The sequence below is a fragment of the Gigantopelta aegis genome, chromosome 7 (genome assembly GCF_016097555.1).
Source record: "Gigantopelta aegis isolate Gae_Host chromosome 7, Gae_host_genome, whole genome shotgun sequence".
Classification (NCBI taxonomy): Eukaryota; Metazoa; Mollusca; class Gastropoda; order Neomphalida; family Peltospiridae; genus Gigantopelta; species Gigantopelta aegis.
The window spans coordinates 40,726,535-40,746,641 of record NC_054705.1 but is presented as its reverse complement, the minus strand read 5'-3'; the positions used below and the strand labels follow the sequence as shown (position 1 = coordinate 40,746,641).

The following is a 20,107-nucleotide window of genomic DNA, read 5'->3' as shown; positions in this document are numbered from 1 at the left end:
GAAAAGAAAAACATATCAACAGAAACAATCATATAGTGAAAAGCAATCACTTTAGAAAAAGCCTGTGTAAAAGTGTTAATAAATGCTATATGTACATACACGCAGGTTATTTATATATATATACAAGATGTTCTCGGAAAGAAATGTGATGAGTGGATTTGAATCTTTATCTCACTGCCGTTATCGGAATGTGATAATGTCAGTCGATGATGACAAATTTCACCCTGGTCTCATCTTCAGAGAATGTTGAGATATCAGTTTGTGTTTTTGTTACATTGTTTGATTACCGATTACTGATAGCACAGGTTTCTTAGTCATTGCTATGACCTTGATATGTTGTAATAAAAAGCAATCACTTTAGAAAAAATACTAATTCCAAATGTATGTATATCTTTGACAATAACATTAGACCAAAACAAAAATAAACAAACAAAACTAACAAATGAAAAAAGAATAAAAATGAAAAGATTAAAAACATTTTCCATGGTTTTGAAAAGTAAAGGTTGATGCGAGGTGTTTATAAAATAACAAGAACAGCTAGAAATAGTTTTTCATGCAGGGTCCTGAAAATCAGAATCCAGGACAAATTGTGATGATCTTCGTATCTCTATACATGTACACTGCATACACTGCAATTGTGATGACCTTCGTATCTCTTTACATGTACGCTGCATCCCCTGCAATTGTGATGACCTTCGTATCTCTATACATGTACGCTGCATCCCCTGCAATTGTGATGACCTTCGTATCTCTTTACATGTACGCTGCAACCCCTGCAATTGTGATGACCTTCGTATCTCTATACATGTACGCTGCAACCCCTGCAATTGTGATGATCTTCGTATCTCTATACATGTACGCTGCAACCCCTGCAATTGTGATGATCTTCGTATCTCTATACATGTACGCTGCAAGCCCTGCAATTGTGATGATCTTCGTATCTCTACACATGTACGCTGCAAGCCCTGCAATTGTGATGATCTTCGTATCTCTACACATGTACGCTGCAAGCCCTGCAATTGTGATGATCTTCGTATCTCTTTACATGTACGCTGCAAGCCCTGCAATTGTGATGACCTTCGTATCTCTATACATGTACGCTGCAAGCCCTGCAATTGTGATGACCTTCGTATCTCTATACATGTACGCTGCATCCCCTGCAATTGTGATGATCTTCGTATCTCTATACATGTACGCTGCATCCCCTGCAATTGTGATGATCTTCGTATCTCTATACATGTACGCTGCAAGCCCTGCAATTGTGATGACCTTCGTATCTCTATACATGTACGCTGCATCCCCTGCAATTGTGATGATCTTCGTATCTCTATACATGTACGCTGCATCCCCTGCAATTGTGATGATCTTCGTATCTCTACACATGTACGCTGCAAGCCCTGCAATTGTGATGATCTTCGTATCTCTATACATGTACGCTGCAACCCCTGCAATTGTGATGATCTTCGTATCTCTATACATGTACGCTGCAAGCCCTGCAATTGTGATGACCTTCGTATCTCTATACATGTACGCTGCATCCCCTGCAATTGTGATGACCTTCGTATCTCTATACATGTACGCTGCAAGCCCTGCAATTGTGATGACCTTCGTATCTCTATACATGTACGCTGCAAGCCCTGCAATTGTGATGATCTTCGTATCTCTATACATGTACACTGCATCCCCTGCAATTGGCCACAGAATTCTCCACTGCAGCAGGGCGGAACGTAGCCCAGTGGTAAAGCATTCGTTTGATGCGTGGTCGGTTTGGGATCGATCCCCGTCAGTGGACCCATTGCGCTATTTCTCACTCCAGCCAGTGCACCACGACTGGTACATCAAAGGCTGTGGTATGTTCTATCCTGTCTATGGGATGGTGCATACAAAAGATCCCTTGCTGCTAATCAAAAAGAGTAGCCGATGAAGTGGCAACAGCGGGTTTCCTCCCTCAATATCTGTGTGGTCCTTAACCATATGTCCGACGCCATATAACTGTAAATAAAAAATGTGTTGAGTGCGTTGTTAAATAAAACATTTCCTTCCTTCCTTCTTTCCTTGTCCATGGCACTTTTTTTTATCTTGGACCATATTCGGAATTTTTTTAATGACGTTTTTTTTTTTTTTTTTTTTGCTGTGGTCATTTTCTTAATTTCAGGGGTTGCACTGTATTGGTAAACATGTAGGGGTGGGGGGCGGGGTGTACGTAGCCCAGTGGTAAAGTGCTCACCTGATGCTCGGTCTCGGATCTATCCACAACTGTGGGCCCATTAGGTTATTTCTCATTCCAGCCAGTGCACCACGACTGGTATATCAAAGGTCATGGTATGTGCTGTCCTGTCTTTTGGATGGTGCCTATTTAAAGATCCTTTGCTACTAATGGAAAAATGTAGCGGGTTTCCTCTCTAAGGCTATATTTCAGAATTACCAGATGTTTGACATCCAATAGCTGATGATTAATTAATCAGTGTGCTTTAGTGGTGTCATTAAACAAAACAAACTTATAAAAAGTACATTTATTTGGCAGGAGTAATTTTTTAATGCTAGTTTCAAACTACCAATTGTCACAACAAAATTGGCCAACTTTCTGCTATCATGACTTCTATGATAACTAGTTGCTAGTCTGAGCGCTCGTACAACTCAATTCTCATTGTATAACCTATTATTTGTTAATCAGAGCGCACTCGTCGTAAATTGGGAGTTAAATTAAAATGCAACCGTTAAGTTGGCCAACTTTGTCGTGACAGTTGATGGTCTGAACCTAGTATTAATTCCTTGATGTTATACAATGAGAGAAAGAATATATATATATATATATATATATATATATATATATATATATATAATGAGTGCCCCCCATGATAACCCTACTGAATATGGATTGATTTAAAAGGCATGGGAACTGTAAGTTTGTTATTTCACACACATTACTACAGGAATACATGTGTATTTGCTACATTCAGTGATACTTTTAGTGCCCATAGGTCAAATACTGTTAAAATAGCAACAGATTCAAAATTGTAAGTAAAAACAAATGCGACGCTCACTGCACTTACTGCCCTCCTGTCTGGCATAGGATTTTATAAATATTTATATATCATATGTAAGATGTAATTATCTTATCAGCATCTGCACATTGCCTAAAGAATAAGACACCTAGTGCATACAGATATATATCAGTGCATATATTCTGTATTTTACAAGTAGGTAAAACACTGGTGCATACAGATATATATCAGTGCATATATTCTGTATTGTACATGTAGGTAAAACACTGGTGCATACAGATATATATCAGTGCATATATTCTGTATTGTACAAGTAGGTAATATAATGGTGCATACAGATATATACCAGTGCATATATTCTGTATTGTACAAGTAGGTAGTATGATGGTGTATATCTAAATATATATCAGTGCATATATTCTGTATTGTACAAGTAGGTAATATAATGGTGCATACAGATATATATCAGTGCATATATTCTGTATTGTACAAGTAGGTAATATAATGGTGTATACAGATATATATCAGTGCATATATTCTGTACTGTACCAGTAGGTAATATAATGGTGTATGTAGATATATATTAGCAGTGTTCGAGATTAAACATTTTGGCCAGTATCCCAGTTGGATACTAACATTTCAAAATCTGGTATCCCACCTGAGAATTTAGTATTATATGGCAACCCGGTGGGATACTGGGTTCTTGAAGTCTGGTATCCAAAATCAAATTCTGGTATCCCCAGGATATCGGGATACCGTTAATCTCGAACACTGTATCAGTGCATATATTCTGTATTGTACAAGGAGGTAAAACACTGGTGTATAGAGATATATATCAGTGCATATATTCTGTATTGTACAAGCAGGTAAAACACTGGTGTATAGAGATATATATCAGTGCATATATTCTGTATTGTACAAGCAGGTAAAACACTGGTGCATACAGATATATATCAGTGCATATATTCTGTATTGTACATGTAGGTGAAACACTGGTGTATACATACTTATCTCGCCTTCATGTAAAATTCTTTAATCTCATTGGTTGTTTGCCGTTGGACAAATCCCTTATACCCCTGTGGGCGGAGCCAAATTCTCTTATACCCCGTCTGTAATTTCCAACAGTTTCCAGCCACCTCGGTTAATGCTAAAGATTATAATCAGATTATAAATAGCATTGATAATCAATCAAGTATACATAATTAATTTTATTTTTACTATAAAATACTCTATTTCAATACTTTTAAAAGCTGCAATGTTGAACTCGGCAACCTACGGTCGTGGTGTTATTGTATTAATGCGCGATTAGCAACAGTGTTTTTTGGGGGGGGGGGGGGGTTTAAAATATTTTTCTTTTTTTACTACATACATTTCTGATGAAAAAAGGAGAAGTTGTTTTTATTTTTTATTATTAATATCTGTTTCAGACAATTTCGTATTACAAACATTTGAAGTTAAAAACTCGTTTATCGATGGAACTATTTTTCGTCACTGGCAAGTGGTTTCGTTCGCGTCCGCGTGGTACGGCTTCGGTAATAAATTGTTAACAATTATTGTCTGGCGTTATTTTGATTATTTGGCTATAATTTTATATGGTTTAACATGTCGGCAAGATAAATTCGTTGTAGAAGCATCTCTCGGGGTATATGGCTTTTGATGTACCCTCTTGTGTGCTCTTTTACCCCCTCGCCTTCGGCTCGGGGTAAAAGAACACACAAAGGGTACATAAAAAGCCATATACCCCTCGTGATGCTTCTACAACTTATAATGTACATATGTGTATATATATCAGTGCATATATTCTGTATTGTACAAATAGGTAAAACACTGGTGTATACAGATATATATCAGTGCATATATTCTGTATTGTACATGCATGTAAATAGATATTGGTAAATCATAAAATATTAGCGATCTTAAAATTTAGCGAAATCCAAATAAGTAACATATTAGCGACATAGAACTAGATTTAGCAAGGTCATCATATCAGAAACTAAAAAAAGAACAAACGTGAGTTGTAGGGTCAGCTGAAATAATGATTTTGACGAATGTTGATGTTATGCAGTTTATACAGACATCTTGAATTTAGTGGAAAATTGCAGTAATGTGCATGTTAACTAACTATTGTTGTTTTCTGTCTTTTTGATTTAATCAATAGTATGTAACCATTGTTGTGTCTTCAGTTAATCACAGACAAAACAATTACACAAACATTTTTTTTAGTCTGTTGTACATGTATGTATCTTTAAATTTAGCATCATGTAATATTAACATCTTGTATGACCTAACTTCGCTAACATTTCATGCTCGCTAACATTTCATGCTTGCTAACATTTCATGCTCGCTAACATTTGATGCTCGCTAACATTTCATGCTTGCTAACATTTCCCAATTTACAGTATTTCTGTATTGTACATGTAAGTGCATGACCCCACATCAGTGAAGAATCAATATCTTTTTCACTGTACCTCGTATAAATAAACCAGTGTGTAATTGTACTTGTTAGCACATCCTGGCTTGTTTCATAATGGGCTTTGTTTATGATGGGCTTTTATAAGTGGCTGGTTCTGCATGCATGTGACAGGTTGCTTTTATAACAGGCTTATTTTACAATACAGCTGCTTGCATGTAAATCAGCCAGGTCTTATTTGATACAAGACACCGACCTCAGTGGTGTCATGGTTAAGAAAGAAAGAAAGAAAGAAAGAAAGAAATGTTTTATTTAACGACACACTCAACACATTGTATTTACGGTTATATGGCGTCAGACATATGGTTAAGGACCACACAGATATTAAGAGAGGAAACCCGCTGTCACCACTTCATGGGCTACTCTTTTCGATTAGCAGAAAGGGATTTTTTATATGCACCATCCCACAGACAGGGTAGTACATACCACAGCCTTTGATACACCAGTCGAGGTGCACTGGCTGGAACGAGAAATAGCCCAATGGGCCCACTGACAGGGGTCGATCCCAGACCCACCGCGCATCGAGCAAGTACTTAAACACTGGGCTACGTCCCGCCCCTGTGTCGTGGTTAAGTCATCGGATATATATATAAGGCTGGTAGGTACAGGGTTCGCAGCCCGGTACCGGCTCCCACCTGGAGTGGGTTTTAACGACTCAATGGGTAGGTGTAAGACCACTACACCCTCTTCACTCTCACTATAACCACTAACAAGTAACCCACTGCCCTGGACAGACAACCCAAATAGCTGAGGTATGTGCCCAGGACAGCATGCTTGAACCTCAATTGGATATAAGCATAAAAATATGTTCAAATGAAATGAAATGATGCAATACTGTTTCTTGTCATTATAGCCAGTGCTCCACAACTGGTATAACAAAGGCTGTGGTGTGTACTATCCCGTCTGTTGGATGATGCATGTAAAAGATACTTGGCTGCTAATCAAAAAGAGAAGCCTGTGATGTGGTGACAGTGTTTTTTTCTCCTCGTTAGCTCTTGAGTTCTTAACCATGTCCAACGCCATATAAATGATTAAAATGTAAGTGTGTCGTTAAATAAAACATTTCTTCCTTTCTTCAGTTGAGTTCTTAACCATGTCCAATGCCATATAAATGATTAACATGTAAGTGCGTCGTTAAATAAAACATTTCTTCCTTTCTTCAGTTGAGTTCTTAACCATGTCCAATGCCATATAAATGATTAAAATGTAAGTGTGTCGTTAAATAAAACATTTCTTCCTTTCTTCAGTTGCTACAACTTGTATATGTCACTTGGTACTACTGGTCTAATAGTTGGTACTACTGGTCTATTTCAGTTGGTACTACTGGTTTATTTCAGTTGGTACTACTGGTCTGTCAGTTGGTTCTACTGGTCTATGCCACTTGGTACCACTGGTCTAATAGTTGGTCTATTTCAGTTTGTACTACTGGTTTATTTCAGTTGGTACTACTGGTCTATGTCAGTCTATTTCAGTTGGTACTACTGGTCTGTCAATTGGTTCTACTGGTCTATGCCACTTGGTACCACTGGTCTAATAGTTGGTACTACTGGTCTATTTCAGTTGGTACTACTGGTTTATTTCAGTTGGTACTACTGGTCTATGTCAGTCTATTTCAGTTGGTACTACTGGTCTATGTCAGTTGGTACTACTGGTCTGTCAGTTGGTTCTACTGGTCTATGCCACTTGGTACCACTGGTCTGATAGTTGGTACTACTGGTCTATTTCAGTTGGTACTACTGGTTTATTTCAGTTGGTACTACTGGTCTATGTCAGTCTATTTCAGTTGGTACTACTGGTCTGTCAGTTGGTTCTACGGATCTATGCCACTTGGTACCACTGGTCTAATAATTGGTACTACTGGTCTAATAATTGGTACTACTGGTCTATTTCAGTTGGTACTACTGGTTTATTTCAGTTGGTACTACTGGTCTGTGTCAGTCTATTTCAGTTGGTACTACTGGTCTTGTCAGTTGGTTCTACTGGTCTATGTCAGTTGGTACTACTGGTCTAATAGTTGGTACTACTGGTTTATTTCAGTTGGTACTACTGGTCTATGTCAGTTGGTACTACTGGTCTATGTCAGTTGGTAGTTGGTACTACTGGTCTATTTCAGTTGGTACATTGCAACAGGTGTATGTTATTTCGTACAACTGGTCAATTTGATATCATACACATATAACAGTCCATAAGTATGTTTCGTAACATATTTTTAACATTTTAAAATTTATTATTTATTTATTATTTATTTATTTATTTATTTATTATTATAAAAAAATTATTATTATTTTTTAATTATTATTTTTATTTATTTATTTATTTATTTTACTTTGATGAATAAATTTGCAGTAATTCTTAAATGAGTCACAATTTAAATTGGCATATTGCACACGGCCTAAGTGTGATCTGTTTGTAAACGTGGATGATAAATGTGACTGATATCACCTGTATCAGCACTGGATGATAAATGTGACTGATATCACCCGTATCAGCACTGGGTAATTGTGTTACAGAGTCCAGTGACACATATAGCTGATCAATGCACTGTTAAACCGCTTGACAGACTGGCCGACATTATAGTGCGTAACTGATACAGCAATTGATTTTGTTTTCTCTCAGTCTCTCAGTCTCTCTCTCTACACCATCTTGCAAGCTATAGATGTTTGTTAAAACATTACTTGATCAATCAATATGGCATAGGATACGCATGTTTTTATCAATGTAAGTTAACAGGCGTTCTGCTCAAATGTCACTCAGTCGTGGAATTGCAGTCAGTGTTCAGGATATTAACGTATTATTTGTCATGTTACAGAGACCATGTACTCTGGCTAAGCGGTAAACCATCTAAAAAATCTTGTATGATGTTTTAGTTCAAGGGAGTGGAATCTGGCTCAGGCGGTAGAGCGCTCACATGAGGTGCTTGCGTCGTAGGATCAAACCTGCTCAGTGGACCGACCCATATTCTCTGATTCATTTTTATTTTCCTATCCCATCCAGTGCACCATGACTGGTATATCAAATGCTGTGGTATGTGTTATCCTGTCTATGGGAAAGAAAGAAATGTTTTATTTAACAACACATTTTATTTATGGTTATATGGCATCAGACATATGGTTAAGGACCACTTTATGGGCTACTCTTTTCGATTAGCAGTAAAGGATCTTTTATATGCACCATCCCACAGACAGGGTAGTAAATACCACGGCCTTTGATATGCCAGTCGTGGTGCACTGGCTGGAACGAGAAATAGCCCAATGGGCCCACCGACGGGGATCGATCCCAGACTGACCGCACATTGAGTGAGCCCTTTACCACTGTCCGACTGATGCATTGTCGGTTTGGGATCAATCCCTGTCAGTGGGCCTATTAGGCTATTTCTCGTTCCAGCCAGTGCACCATAACTGGTATATCAACAGCTTGTTCTGAATGTGCATGTTAAACCCTCTGACCTGACCTGACCTGACCTGACTTGACCTTATGGAAAAAAACCTGCGTGTGCTGTAACCTCACCATGGTGCAGGGGTGTAACATTCTCTTTGAGAATGGCCAATACAGCACAAATTGAAGTTTAGAGTAAAATTCAGTATCCGTAAAATTCTGTGATATTTGTATTTGTATTTTTGCACAGTTCTTTACACTGTTTTTGTTTAAACCTTGAATTTTTATATTGATGTTGATCATCACTTTATTTATTTGCATTACCATAGTTTGACACCCAATAGCCGATGTATTTTTCGTGCTGGGGTGTCGTTAAACATTCATCCATTCATTATGGAAAAATGTAATGGGTTTCCTCTCTAAGACTTTATGTGAAAATTAACAAATATAACAAAATAACAAAAAATAGTAGCCGATAAATCAATGTGCTCTAGTGGTGTTAAACAAAAGAAACTTTAAAAAAACAAAAATCATTTTTCATTCCAACCTATAGAGGTATCCATTGGGGCTGGGATGCATGTATAGGTCAGTGTGGTAGAGTTCTCGCCTGAGGTGGGACTGTCTTTTATTTTTAGATGGCAGTCACATCCCTGATTAATCATCGGCAACTGGATGTCAGACATGTGGTCATTGTGACATGTACTCGAGGAAAAAACCTATTAAAATTTTTCCATTGGCAGCGGGGGATCTTATATATGTACTTTTTAGGCTCGCCTGAGGTGCTTGCGTCACAGGATCAAACCACTTTGGTGGATCCATTCAACTTATTGGGTTTTATCTCATTCCAGCCAGTGCACCACAGCTGGTCAAAAGCTATGGTCTGTGGGGGACGTGCATATAAAAGAGTCCTAGCTGCTAATGGAAAAATATCGTGGGAATCCTCTGATGACTGTCATAATTACCAAATGTTTGATATCTAATAGCCGATGATTAATTAATCAATGTGCTCCAGTGGCGTCGTTAAACAAAACAAACAAACTTTATAGTCACTTTCCTACAGACGGGACAGATCATACCATGGACTTTTATATGCCATTGCAGGGTTTCTGCCAGAGGGTATGAAGGGAAAAATTACCTACCCAAAAATCTTGGAAATTAATAGGTGCATATTAATTTATAATTAACCCCCCCCCCCCAAACAAATTGTAGCAAGAGAACTGGGGCCTACTTCACAAAGTTCTCTTAGGCTCTGCTAGACAACAAAGCATCCTCTTTGCAAGTCTTTTAGCATTGCACTGCAAGATCGCAAAGTTGCAAGAATTTAGTGAATTAGGCCACTACTGTTTAAAATTTTTGAAAGTATATGAAATTCAGTGTCCAATTTCAAAAGATTTCTAACCCATAACCTCCTAATAAGGATACTTATGATCTGTCTTATTTTTATTATGTATTTTCTGGTTGAGAGCCGACCAATTGTTGAGTGCTGGTTGAAAAGGGAAAAAACTGCAATCAGAGAGTAGATCTGCTGAGGGGATTTGATCCTTCAACCTAAGCACCTTAGTCATGCACTCTACAGACTGACCTAGATCCCCCCCCCCCCACACAAACTACACCACCTCACCCCAAACCACCCCCTCCAAACCACCCCACTCCACTCAACCCATCTCACATAACATACATGTACATGCATGTTTAATATCGTAGGCTTTCTAGGGTTAAATGTTCCTTTTTTTAAAATTTGTTTCTATAACTCTAGTGGGGCAAGTGGTAAAGTGCTCGCTTGATGCGCAGTCGGTCTAGGATCGATCCGTGTCGGTGGACCCATTGGGCCATTTCTCGTTCCAACCAGTCCTCCACAACTGGTGTAACAAAGGCTGTGGTATGTGCTTTCCTGTCTATTGGGTGGTGCATATAAAAGATCCCTTGCTGCTAATTGAAAAGAGTAGCTCATGAAGTGCAGAGTATGACAAATATTTTGAAAAGTCACTAGCCACAGGGCTAGTGGGTTTGTGAAAACCACTAGCCCACCAAAATAAAGCACTAGCCCAAATTCCTCATCAATTATAACTGGATTTTTATATTTTTTGTAACATTACACATTTACGAGTATAACAGTAAAATAAAACAAACACTTAAATCATGTTGTAACTTTCAGTTTTTTGTCGTGTCGTACGTTTTGTCTTTTGTCAAGTGTGATCCATCGTCATTGTCCCGTTTTTGTTTTTGCCCTTCCCCCGGGGAAAAATAATTGAGCAAACTCTTGGTTGGTATCTAAACACACTATCAAAATAATTAAATTTAAATGAGGGTACGACAGTGTGACACACGGTAATAGATGGTTCAGTGTATTTGGTAGGCCTAGTTGGTTATATATTTAGGGCCTACTATTTATGTCGCCAGGAACGGTGATGCCAAATACAGGGCATTATTCCGTGTCAGACCGATATCAAAAGAATATAACAGCGACATCTAATCCGTTGTTAATTGATGAACTAAAAAGGTATTATCTTGTATCGGCAGCTGTGACGTATTATCCAAACCGCTACACATAATAGGCCAAGCCGAGTCATTGCATATGCGGTTACCATTAAAGTAAATTTTATTCCTGATTGCCGATAACCACATGTTAGTGAAGTGTTAAATTAGAAAACAATAGGTAAATAAAACAAACACTGAAATTCAAAGCATGGCTGGGGTTTACTTGATTGAGATTAACCTGTCGTCGCGATTGGCGATTTCCAAGTTCTTAGCCTAAAACATATGTGCGAGATTAACTACCACGTGATGTGTCTAACCAATCAAAACACGCATGTCATTAGACTTTATTTCCTGTGCCAGAAACTTGAAAGGGAAAGGTAAACAATGCATGCTGTAACTGTGACGATGTAGAGATAGCATGTTACTGCAGTTTGCAGACCTAGCTCAAGTGGATTATTATTATATACTGATTGCGTTGTTGATATTATTCGATGACAAACGTCACAATCAAATTTATTAAACGAAATTTCAGCTGAGAGAAAAAGAAACAAAGAATAAAAAAAAAAAACGATCGAGCGATGACGAGAGGAGGGGGGAAACCACTAGCCCGCAGGGGCTACTGGTTTTGCGTTTCTCACTAGCCCGAACTTAAAAACCACTAGCCACGGGCGTCGGACTAGCGGATTTGTCGAACTCTGTGAAGTGGCAACATCGGGTTTCCTCTCTCAATATCTGTGTGGTCCTTAACCATACTGTATGTCTGACGCCATATAATAGTAAATAAAATGTGTTGAGTGTGTCATTAAATAAAACATTTTCTTCTTAAAGGGGCATGATGTAGCCCCGTGGTAAAGCACTTTGGTGATGCGTGGTCGGTTTGGGATCAATTCCCGTTGGTGGGCCCATTGGGCTATTTCTCGTTCTAGTCAGTGCATCATGACTGTTATATCAAAGGCTGTGGTATGTACTATCCTGTCTGTAGGATGGTGCATAAAAAAGATCTCTGCTACTAATGAAAAAAATGTATCGTGTTTCCTCTCTAAGACAAGATGTCAGAATAACCGAATGTTTGACATCCAATAGCCAATAATTAATTATCAGTGTAGGTGCTATAGTGGCATTGTTAAACAAAACAAAGAAACAAACTATTTTTGAACATATATATTACCAAATTATAATGGTCATGGATCGGTCAACAGGCCATGCCTATATTAAGACCTCCATTACATCATAAAGAATATACAGATGCAACAATCAAGTGATACGATAAAATTAAAGCACCTTATTATATAATAAGTCAAAAAAGATGAGAGAGAGAGAGAGCGACAGAGAGAGAGAGAGAGAGAGAGAGAGAGAGAGAGAGAGAGAGAGAGAGAGAGAGAGAGAGAGAGAGAGAGAGAGAGAGAGAGAGAGCGGGGGGGAGAGGGAGGGGGGAGGGAGGGAGGGAGAGAGCGAGAGAGATAAACAAACCATAACTCTACAGACCATGTGCCAGTGGTGTTAGATGTCTAATGTCATAAACACTGATTAAACATTGCAGTGATATTTGATACTTACTAATCTGTATGTTATAGATGAGTGGCCTGTGTTATGATACATGTGTTTCGTCAAGAGCCGTTTGTTTAATGATCACCAATAGGTGACAGTTGTGACCTGATCTTGTATTGAATACATCATTCTATTACATGATTTATATCATACGTAGAATACACATGATTTATATCATACGTAGAATACACAGTGATATTTTACAGTTGATACCTAATTTGAGTATTAAATAGATGATTGGTATATTAAAGTTTCTAAATCAGTGATACATGTAGGTAGTTAACAGTTGTAACCTAATCTTGTATTAATATGATCATTCTGTTATGGGTGTCATATCATATGTAGAATGACCAGTGATATTCGACAGTTGATATCCAATTAGAGTATTAAATAGATGAATCGTGTATTACAAGTTTCTACATCAGAGATAGGTAACAGTTAAATTGTGACCTAATCTTGTATTAACGTGATCATTGTGTTACAGGTTTTATAGCATATGTAGAATAACCAGTGATATTTGACAGTTGATACCCAGTTGGTATATAATACATATATATACACATATGTATATATATATATATATATATTATAAGGAGAAAAATAAGTATAAATAAAATGTTACTTGTTGCTATGTTCGAGATTAACCGAGAGGAACCGAGGCGTGTGATTTGTCCATGACCCATATCGGACCAAATTAGTCAGGGAGTGAATCAATATTATCGCCTTGCAGTTGTAAACTTTTACAGCTTCCACATCCAGAGCAGACTTTTAGTACTGACCTAGATAACACTTTACAGGACTGTTTTCTTCACTAAATAGATGGACTTAACAGATGGTTATCCATTACCTCACAGGAGATACATACATTAATTATGTTAATTATTCAAATATATATATTTTTTTTGCAGTCATATCTTAGGTTACATATTTGCATGTTATTACTTAATCAAATTCATGTACACATATCACGATGTGTAACAAGATTGAAGTTAAAGTTTGTTTTGTTTATCAACGTCACTAGACCGACAGCACATCAAACAAGCACTTGAACCATTGAGCTGCATGTGTAATTCGGAGGGGTGGGATCTAGCTGAGTCGATATAGAGTTCTTCTTGCCTGAGGTGGTTCAGTCGCAGGATCGAACCTCCTTGAAGGATCCATTCTCTGATTGGCTTTCTGCCATTTCAGCCAGTGCCCCAAATAAAGGCTGTGGTATGTGTTATCCTGTCTGGGAGATGGTGCATATATAAAACATCCCTTGTTACTATTGGAAAAATATGGCAGGTTTCCTCTGAAGACTGTGTGTCAAAATTACCAAATGTTTGACGTCTAACAGTCGATTATTATTAAATCAATGTCTTGTGGTGTGGTATTGTTGAATAAAACAAACTTTACCAATGTAATTCACATTTGCATGTAAACCGGCATGATCACAGGAACACAGGAAATGTTTTATTTAACGACACACTCAACACATTTTATTTATGGTTATATGGCATCAGACATATGGTTAAGGACCACACAGATATTGAGAGAGGAAACCCGCTGTCACCATTTCATGGGCTACTCTTTTTGATTAGCAGCAAGGGATCTTTTATATGCACCATCCCATAGACAGAATAACACATACCACAGCCGTTGATATACCAGTCGTGGTGCACTGGCAGGAGCGAGAAATAGCCCAATGGGCCCACTGATGGGGATCGATCTTAGACTGACTGCGCATGGAGCGAGCGCTGTACCACTGGGCTACGTCCCGCCCCCGGCATGATCACAGTCCCATACTGTGACAATACACAATGTAGCCGGTGTGACATCTGTGACATCTGTGACAATCTGTGTATTATGGCAGTCTATGAAAACCAGTGTATTGTGTTGGTGCCCTTGAATCTGTTTAGAAAGAATCCACTGTACTTATATTAATTTTGTTCTTTTGTGAATTTATTTATTCATTTATTTTTTGTTACCTTTTGTTCAGGCCAGTCAAGCAAGGTGGAAGGGGGTGGGGGGGGGGGGGGTGGAAAGATGTTACTGATACACATTAGTACTAACGTACACTAACATTTTTCTTAAGACTCGACGACGTCGAACCGAAGCATCTTGTACCTCTCTTACAATTTACTAATACACACAAATATTTTAAATATGTTGTAAAATCTGTTTAATTGCATAGCCCTGGTGCATGTCAAATTTATACTAATAACCGGTATATAAAGGATACTCCCCTCGTGTCGTGTGATATCATAATTTATCAGCATGAGTTGATGAAAGTATGAAATCCGAGGCTTGCCAAGTGCTGATAAATTATGATATCACAAAACACGAGAGGGGGGTATTCTTTTTATCATCCATTATCATTCTTTTCATTTGCGACAGTTGTAAACAATGTCAGAAATGTGGGTTGAATGGTGGTGGTAGACTCGTTAACTAGCAGAACGGCAGTGGCATGATGTCACTAATGGTAGGTTTAGTGCTCAAACAAACGCAGTGACGTAACAAAGATTGTCTTGTGATTAAAATTTGACCAATCAAGATTATAAGAAGCGATATCTCCTGCGGAGATATGGAGATATCGCAGGAAATATCACAAGTTATAGTGCCAGCGATATCTCCTACAGAAGCCTTTAATGGATGATAAAACTGATTATCTGATAGACAGGGAGTCACCTAGCATCTGGAAAACGCGAGTCATCATGACTCACAGGGTTTTATTTTGGGAGTCGTGCATTCAAACATGGGAGTCATCTATGATATATTTCTTAAATCACATAATTAACTGAATAACTGTCGTTTATATTATATGCATATATAGAGATACAAGCTTGTGTGTCGTACTTATTTTACAAAACCAATGTCAGGATTTTTTTATTATCCGAGTGAGAGTGAGGGTAATACATGAATCCTGACAAGAGTTTCATAAAATAAGTACGATTCACACACAAGTATAATAATTTCTTTATTATCCACATTATCCAAAATATTATTTTCATGAATAGCAAGCTTGGAACATGTCAAAATGTTTCAAACATAACTAAAAAAAGATGACGAAACAACGTCATTTTCCGAAATGACGTCATTTTGATAAGCGTTTACACTGGAGAAGCCGCATTAAGATATGACGTCGCTTCACAAAATTACATCATTCGTTGTACATGTGAAATCATTATGACACACGTGGGTCATACTGGTTATATTTCCCCAAATATCTGGAACTACAGTATATGGATAACAAATTAATATATCCACTACTATATAAATATATATGTGTACATGTATGTCAATTGTTTTTCTTCTTGTAAATGATTTAGCTTTTCTTCTCTCTTTTTATGCACCCTTTGGCTTTTAGTCACCTAATGCTGCATGTTAACCTGCTTTGTAACATAGCTTCTTCTGTACAATAATTATGACTTAACTCCTATTACGAGATATGCTCAACCATCTACATGTATTAAAAACAGTAAAGAACAATAATAAAAACAGAACAAGAAACTAGATATATATACCGAACAAAAAACTTGCGGATGCATGGTTAACTATTATCTGATATCCGTAAACAGACTGTGCATTCGACATTGTCACGATTATCTAAATTTAGACAAAGGGATTGACACACTACATCAGCGACACTGGTTTTTACAGTTATGTTACATTAAGTGTATTGATACGGTTGGGAACCAGTTAAACCTCTCTGTTATTTTTGTTCTATATGGAAACATGCAGCAAACTCAGGAATGTCCCTTTAATGTAAAATCGATTGACATTTGAAAGATTTTGTAACAACCATGACACACATGGATTATATTTAGGAGTATTTTAGGTAAATATTGTGTCATGTTGAACCCTGGATAGAGCCCCATTTCCAGATTATAACCAACGGTAAACTTTACAGATACCTTGGGACTACATTTGTTGTATATCTTACTCTTGACGGTGCAGAATGCTGTCTGAATGCTGATACCTGTATGCATGTGCTTGTCTAGTCCTCATCATCAGGGTTTCTGCCAGAGGGTAAAATGGGTAAGGTTTCATACCAAATTTTTATGCATATTTTTTTTTTTAAGTTAACCTTTTGACAAAATTAATTACTCTTATCATTACTGTATTATTTTCTTAACCCTAATCCTAAACTTAACTAAAAAAAATTTTTTTATTGGGGAGGCCCCCATACCGCCTGTTGACTTTGGTTGCCTTCAATTGCATAGCACCATACCCAAAAATATCTTCCTGGCAGAAACACTGCTCATGTATTTTTGTAATACGCAAATAATTTACTAATATCAATCATTTTACTGACCCACACATGTATTATGACTAACTGACACTCACACATAAACTACGGTAGCGACAGTCTAATACTAACCTTCACATTTAATTTCTTACTAACCCAGACTAACATTTTTCTTAGACTCGACGTCGTCGAACCGAAGCATCTGGTACATCTCTTCATCGTCGGACCCTGTCAACATCGACGTGGCGAACCTGGCAACACATATTTCCTCATCTGTCCCATCTGCGATTTCAGATTTCTCCGACGATCACCCGCCTGTGGAGAGGAAACTGTCGCGGACCAAACCCAAGGGAACCATCGAAATTGAGGTACGTCTGTCTCCAGTCCACCATAGCATGGATCATTTTGTTTTTTTAATTTTGATTAGGGACAGTTGTTTTAGCAACTGCAGCAGTTGCCCACAGCAGTCGGCAATGCCGTGGAGTTTTTAATTCACCACGGCACTTTTTTGCCTTCGATTATATATTCAGTGTTTTTCCTACGTCGGCTCCAAGTGTAACAAAAAAAATCAACCTCCACTGAGAGGATTCGAACCACGGATTCTCAGTACGAGAGTCCAGCGTTCTACCAACTGAGCTAATAGGGAAATTCCCACTAGCTACTGCCAGTAGGAGTACTTTATACCAACACTACTACCTGTACATATTCAGTGGTTTTTTCAATGGCATGGATTTTTGCCGTGGACATTTTGTTAATTGTAGGGGTTGTTTAAACAATATTTATTCCTTTTTTTTCATTGTGGTAGGGATTGGTGTTAATTGTTAAAGAAAACAAACTTCAAATAAAAATTAACTCAAAATTGTGTCTCGAAACTACCAAATGTTGTACATCCACTAGCCAATGATTAATAAATTAATGTGGTGTAGTTACACGAAACAAACTTGACCCAATAACTACATGTAGTCTAGGCACATTTTGGAGATTTGAGACTTTTGGGGTAGAATGTGGTTCATTTTTTAAATCAGCAGGTCCAAATCATATAAAAACAACTGTATACAATATTCTACCCAAAAATGCCTTAACAACCATTTTCCAGAGCTCTTTTCCAGATTTGGCCCTAGACTAATGTAGACTAAATGAGCAGAATTTTTCACTAATCCACCGGACAAGCACATCTAAAAATAGAGTTGTATAAGCCTATATTTTCACTTGTCCAAGTTGTTAGTTTTATTCAATTTCAAGGACACTATTTCTGATTTCTCAAAATGAAAGAGCATTATAAATTTTTACTTGTCCACAGGACAAGCATTGAGGTACATTTTTCTTGTCCGACCAGATTTTCACTTGTCAGCACAAGTGGTGTTGTTAAAAGAAACTTTTAAATTTTCAAAACAAAATTCATCTGAAGTCTTAAGTGTCAGAATTACCAAATGTTTGACATCCAGTAGCTGATGATTGATGCATCAATGTGCTCTAGTGGTGTCGTTAAACAAAACAAACTTTATTTGATATACCAGTACAGCAGGCCTAGTTCTGCCACTCGCCAAATTCGCAAATTTCAGGAACAATTGTCAAATTTTATTTTAATTTGTGATTTATAATTTTTTAAGATAATTTACTGAAATGTTTTGCTCATCCAGAGCCAGCCCTGAGTGGTGGTAAAACAAAACAAACTGTAACCGTCTTACTTTGTACAGGTTCCCCTGGACAGCACTCTAAACAGTCTTGCTGCCCACTACGACACGACGCCATCAGAACTCATCAAGCTCAACCGACTCGGGTCGAGGATGGTCTTTCCTGGACAGGTAAATTAGCTTGAAATCCTTCTAAATTAGCTCGGAAATTAATCCAGGTAAATTAGCTTGGAATCCAGATAAATTAGCTCAGAATCCAGATAAATTAGCTCGGAATCCAGATAAATTAGCTCGGAATCCAGGTAAATTAGCTTGGAATCCAGATAAATTAGCTTGAAATCCTTCTAAATTAGCTCAGAAATTAATAAATGGTTTTATGTGAGCAGGAGTAACTGCTCACGTCAAATGACAAGGACTGATTTTATTTTACCATCTCACATGTGCAGACATGCGATCCAAGCATGTACGGTATAACTCAGCTACCATCTCACATGCGCCGACATGCGATCCAAGCATGTACGGTATAACTCATCTATCATCTCACATGTGCGGACATGCGATCCAAGCATGTATGGTATAACTCAACTACCATCTCACATGTGCCGACATGCGATCCAAGCATGTATGGTATAACTCATCTATCATCTCACATGCGCTGACATGCGACCCAAGAATGTATGGTACAACTCAGCCACCAACATGCGATCCAAGAATGTATGGTATAACTCAGCCACCAACATGCAATCCAAGAATATATGGTACAACTCAGCTACCATCTCACATGCACCAACATGCAATCCAAGCTCGTATGGTATAACTCAACTACCATCTCACATGCACCAACATGCGATCCAAGCTCGTATGGTATAACTCAACTACCATCTCACATGCACCAACATGCAATCCAAGCTCGTATGGTATAACTCAACTACCATCTCACATGCACCAACATGCAATCCAAGCTCGTATGGTATAACTCAACTACCATCTCACATGCACCAACATGCGATCCAAGCTCGTATGGTATAACTCAACTACCATCTCACATGCACCAACATGCAATCCAAGCTCGTATGATATAACTCAACTACCATCTCACATGCACCAACATGCAATCCAAGCTCGTATGGTATAACTCAACTACCATCTCACATGCACCAACATGCGATCCAAGCTCGTATGGTATAACTCAACTACCATCTCACATGCACCAACATGCGATCCAAGCATATATGTACATGTATTTTCTGGGCATGTACATACTTTCTATACTTTCAAATTTCTAGAACTCCAGTATACTCTAGAATCTCGTCAGGTCGAACACACTGCAACACTCGAACCAAAACATCCGAGTCCACAGCAAAAAAAC

General features: G+C 38.0%; 1 protein-coding gene across 7 annotated transcripts in view; it reads left to right on the top strand.

Moving 5' to 3' along the window:
* LOC121377024 (oxidation resistance protein 1-like) overlaps window positions 1-20,107 on the top strand; it is a 135,551-nt gene that overhangs the window by 54,045 nt on the left and 61,399 nt on the right. For 5 of the 7 annotated variants that reach the window (XM_041504864.1, XM_041504862.1, XM_041504859.1 and 2 more), the window contains exons 3-4: window positions 17,282-17,472; window positions 18,802-18,909. In XM_041504864.1, coding sequence (XP_041360798.1) covers window positions 17,282-17,472; window positions 18,802-18,909 — 299 coding nt within the window. The remainder of the gene's footprint in view (window positions 1-17,281; window positions 17,473-18,801; window positions 18,910-20,107) is intronic. The other 2 variants (XM_041504865.1, XM_041504863.1) reach the window with 1 other exon arrangement.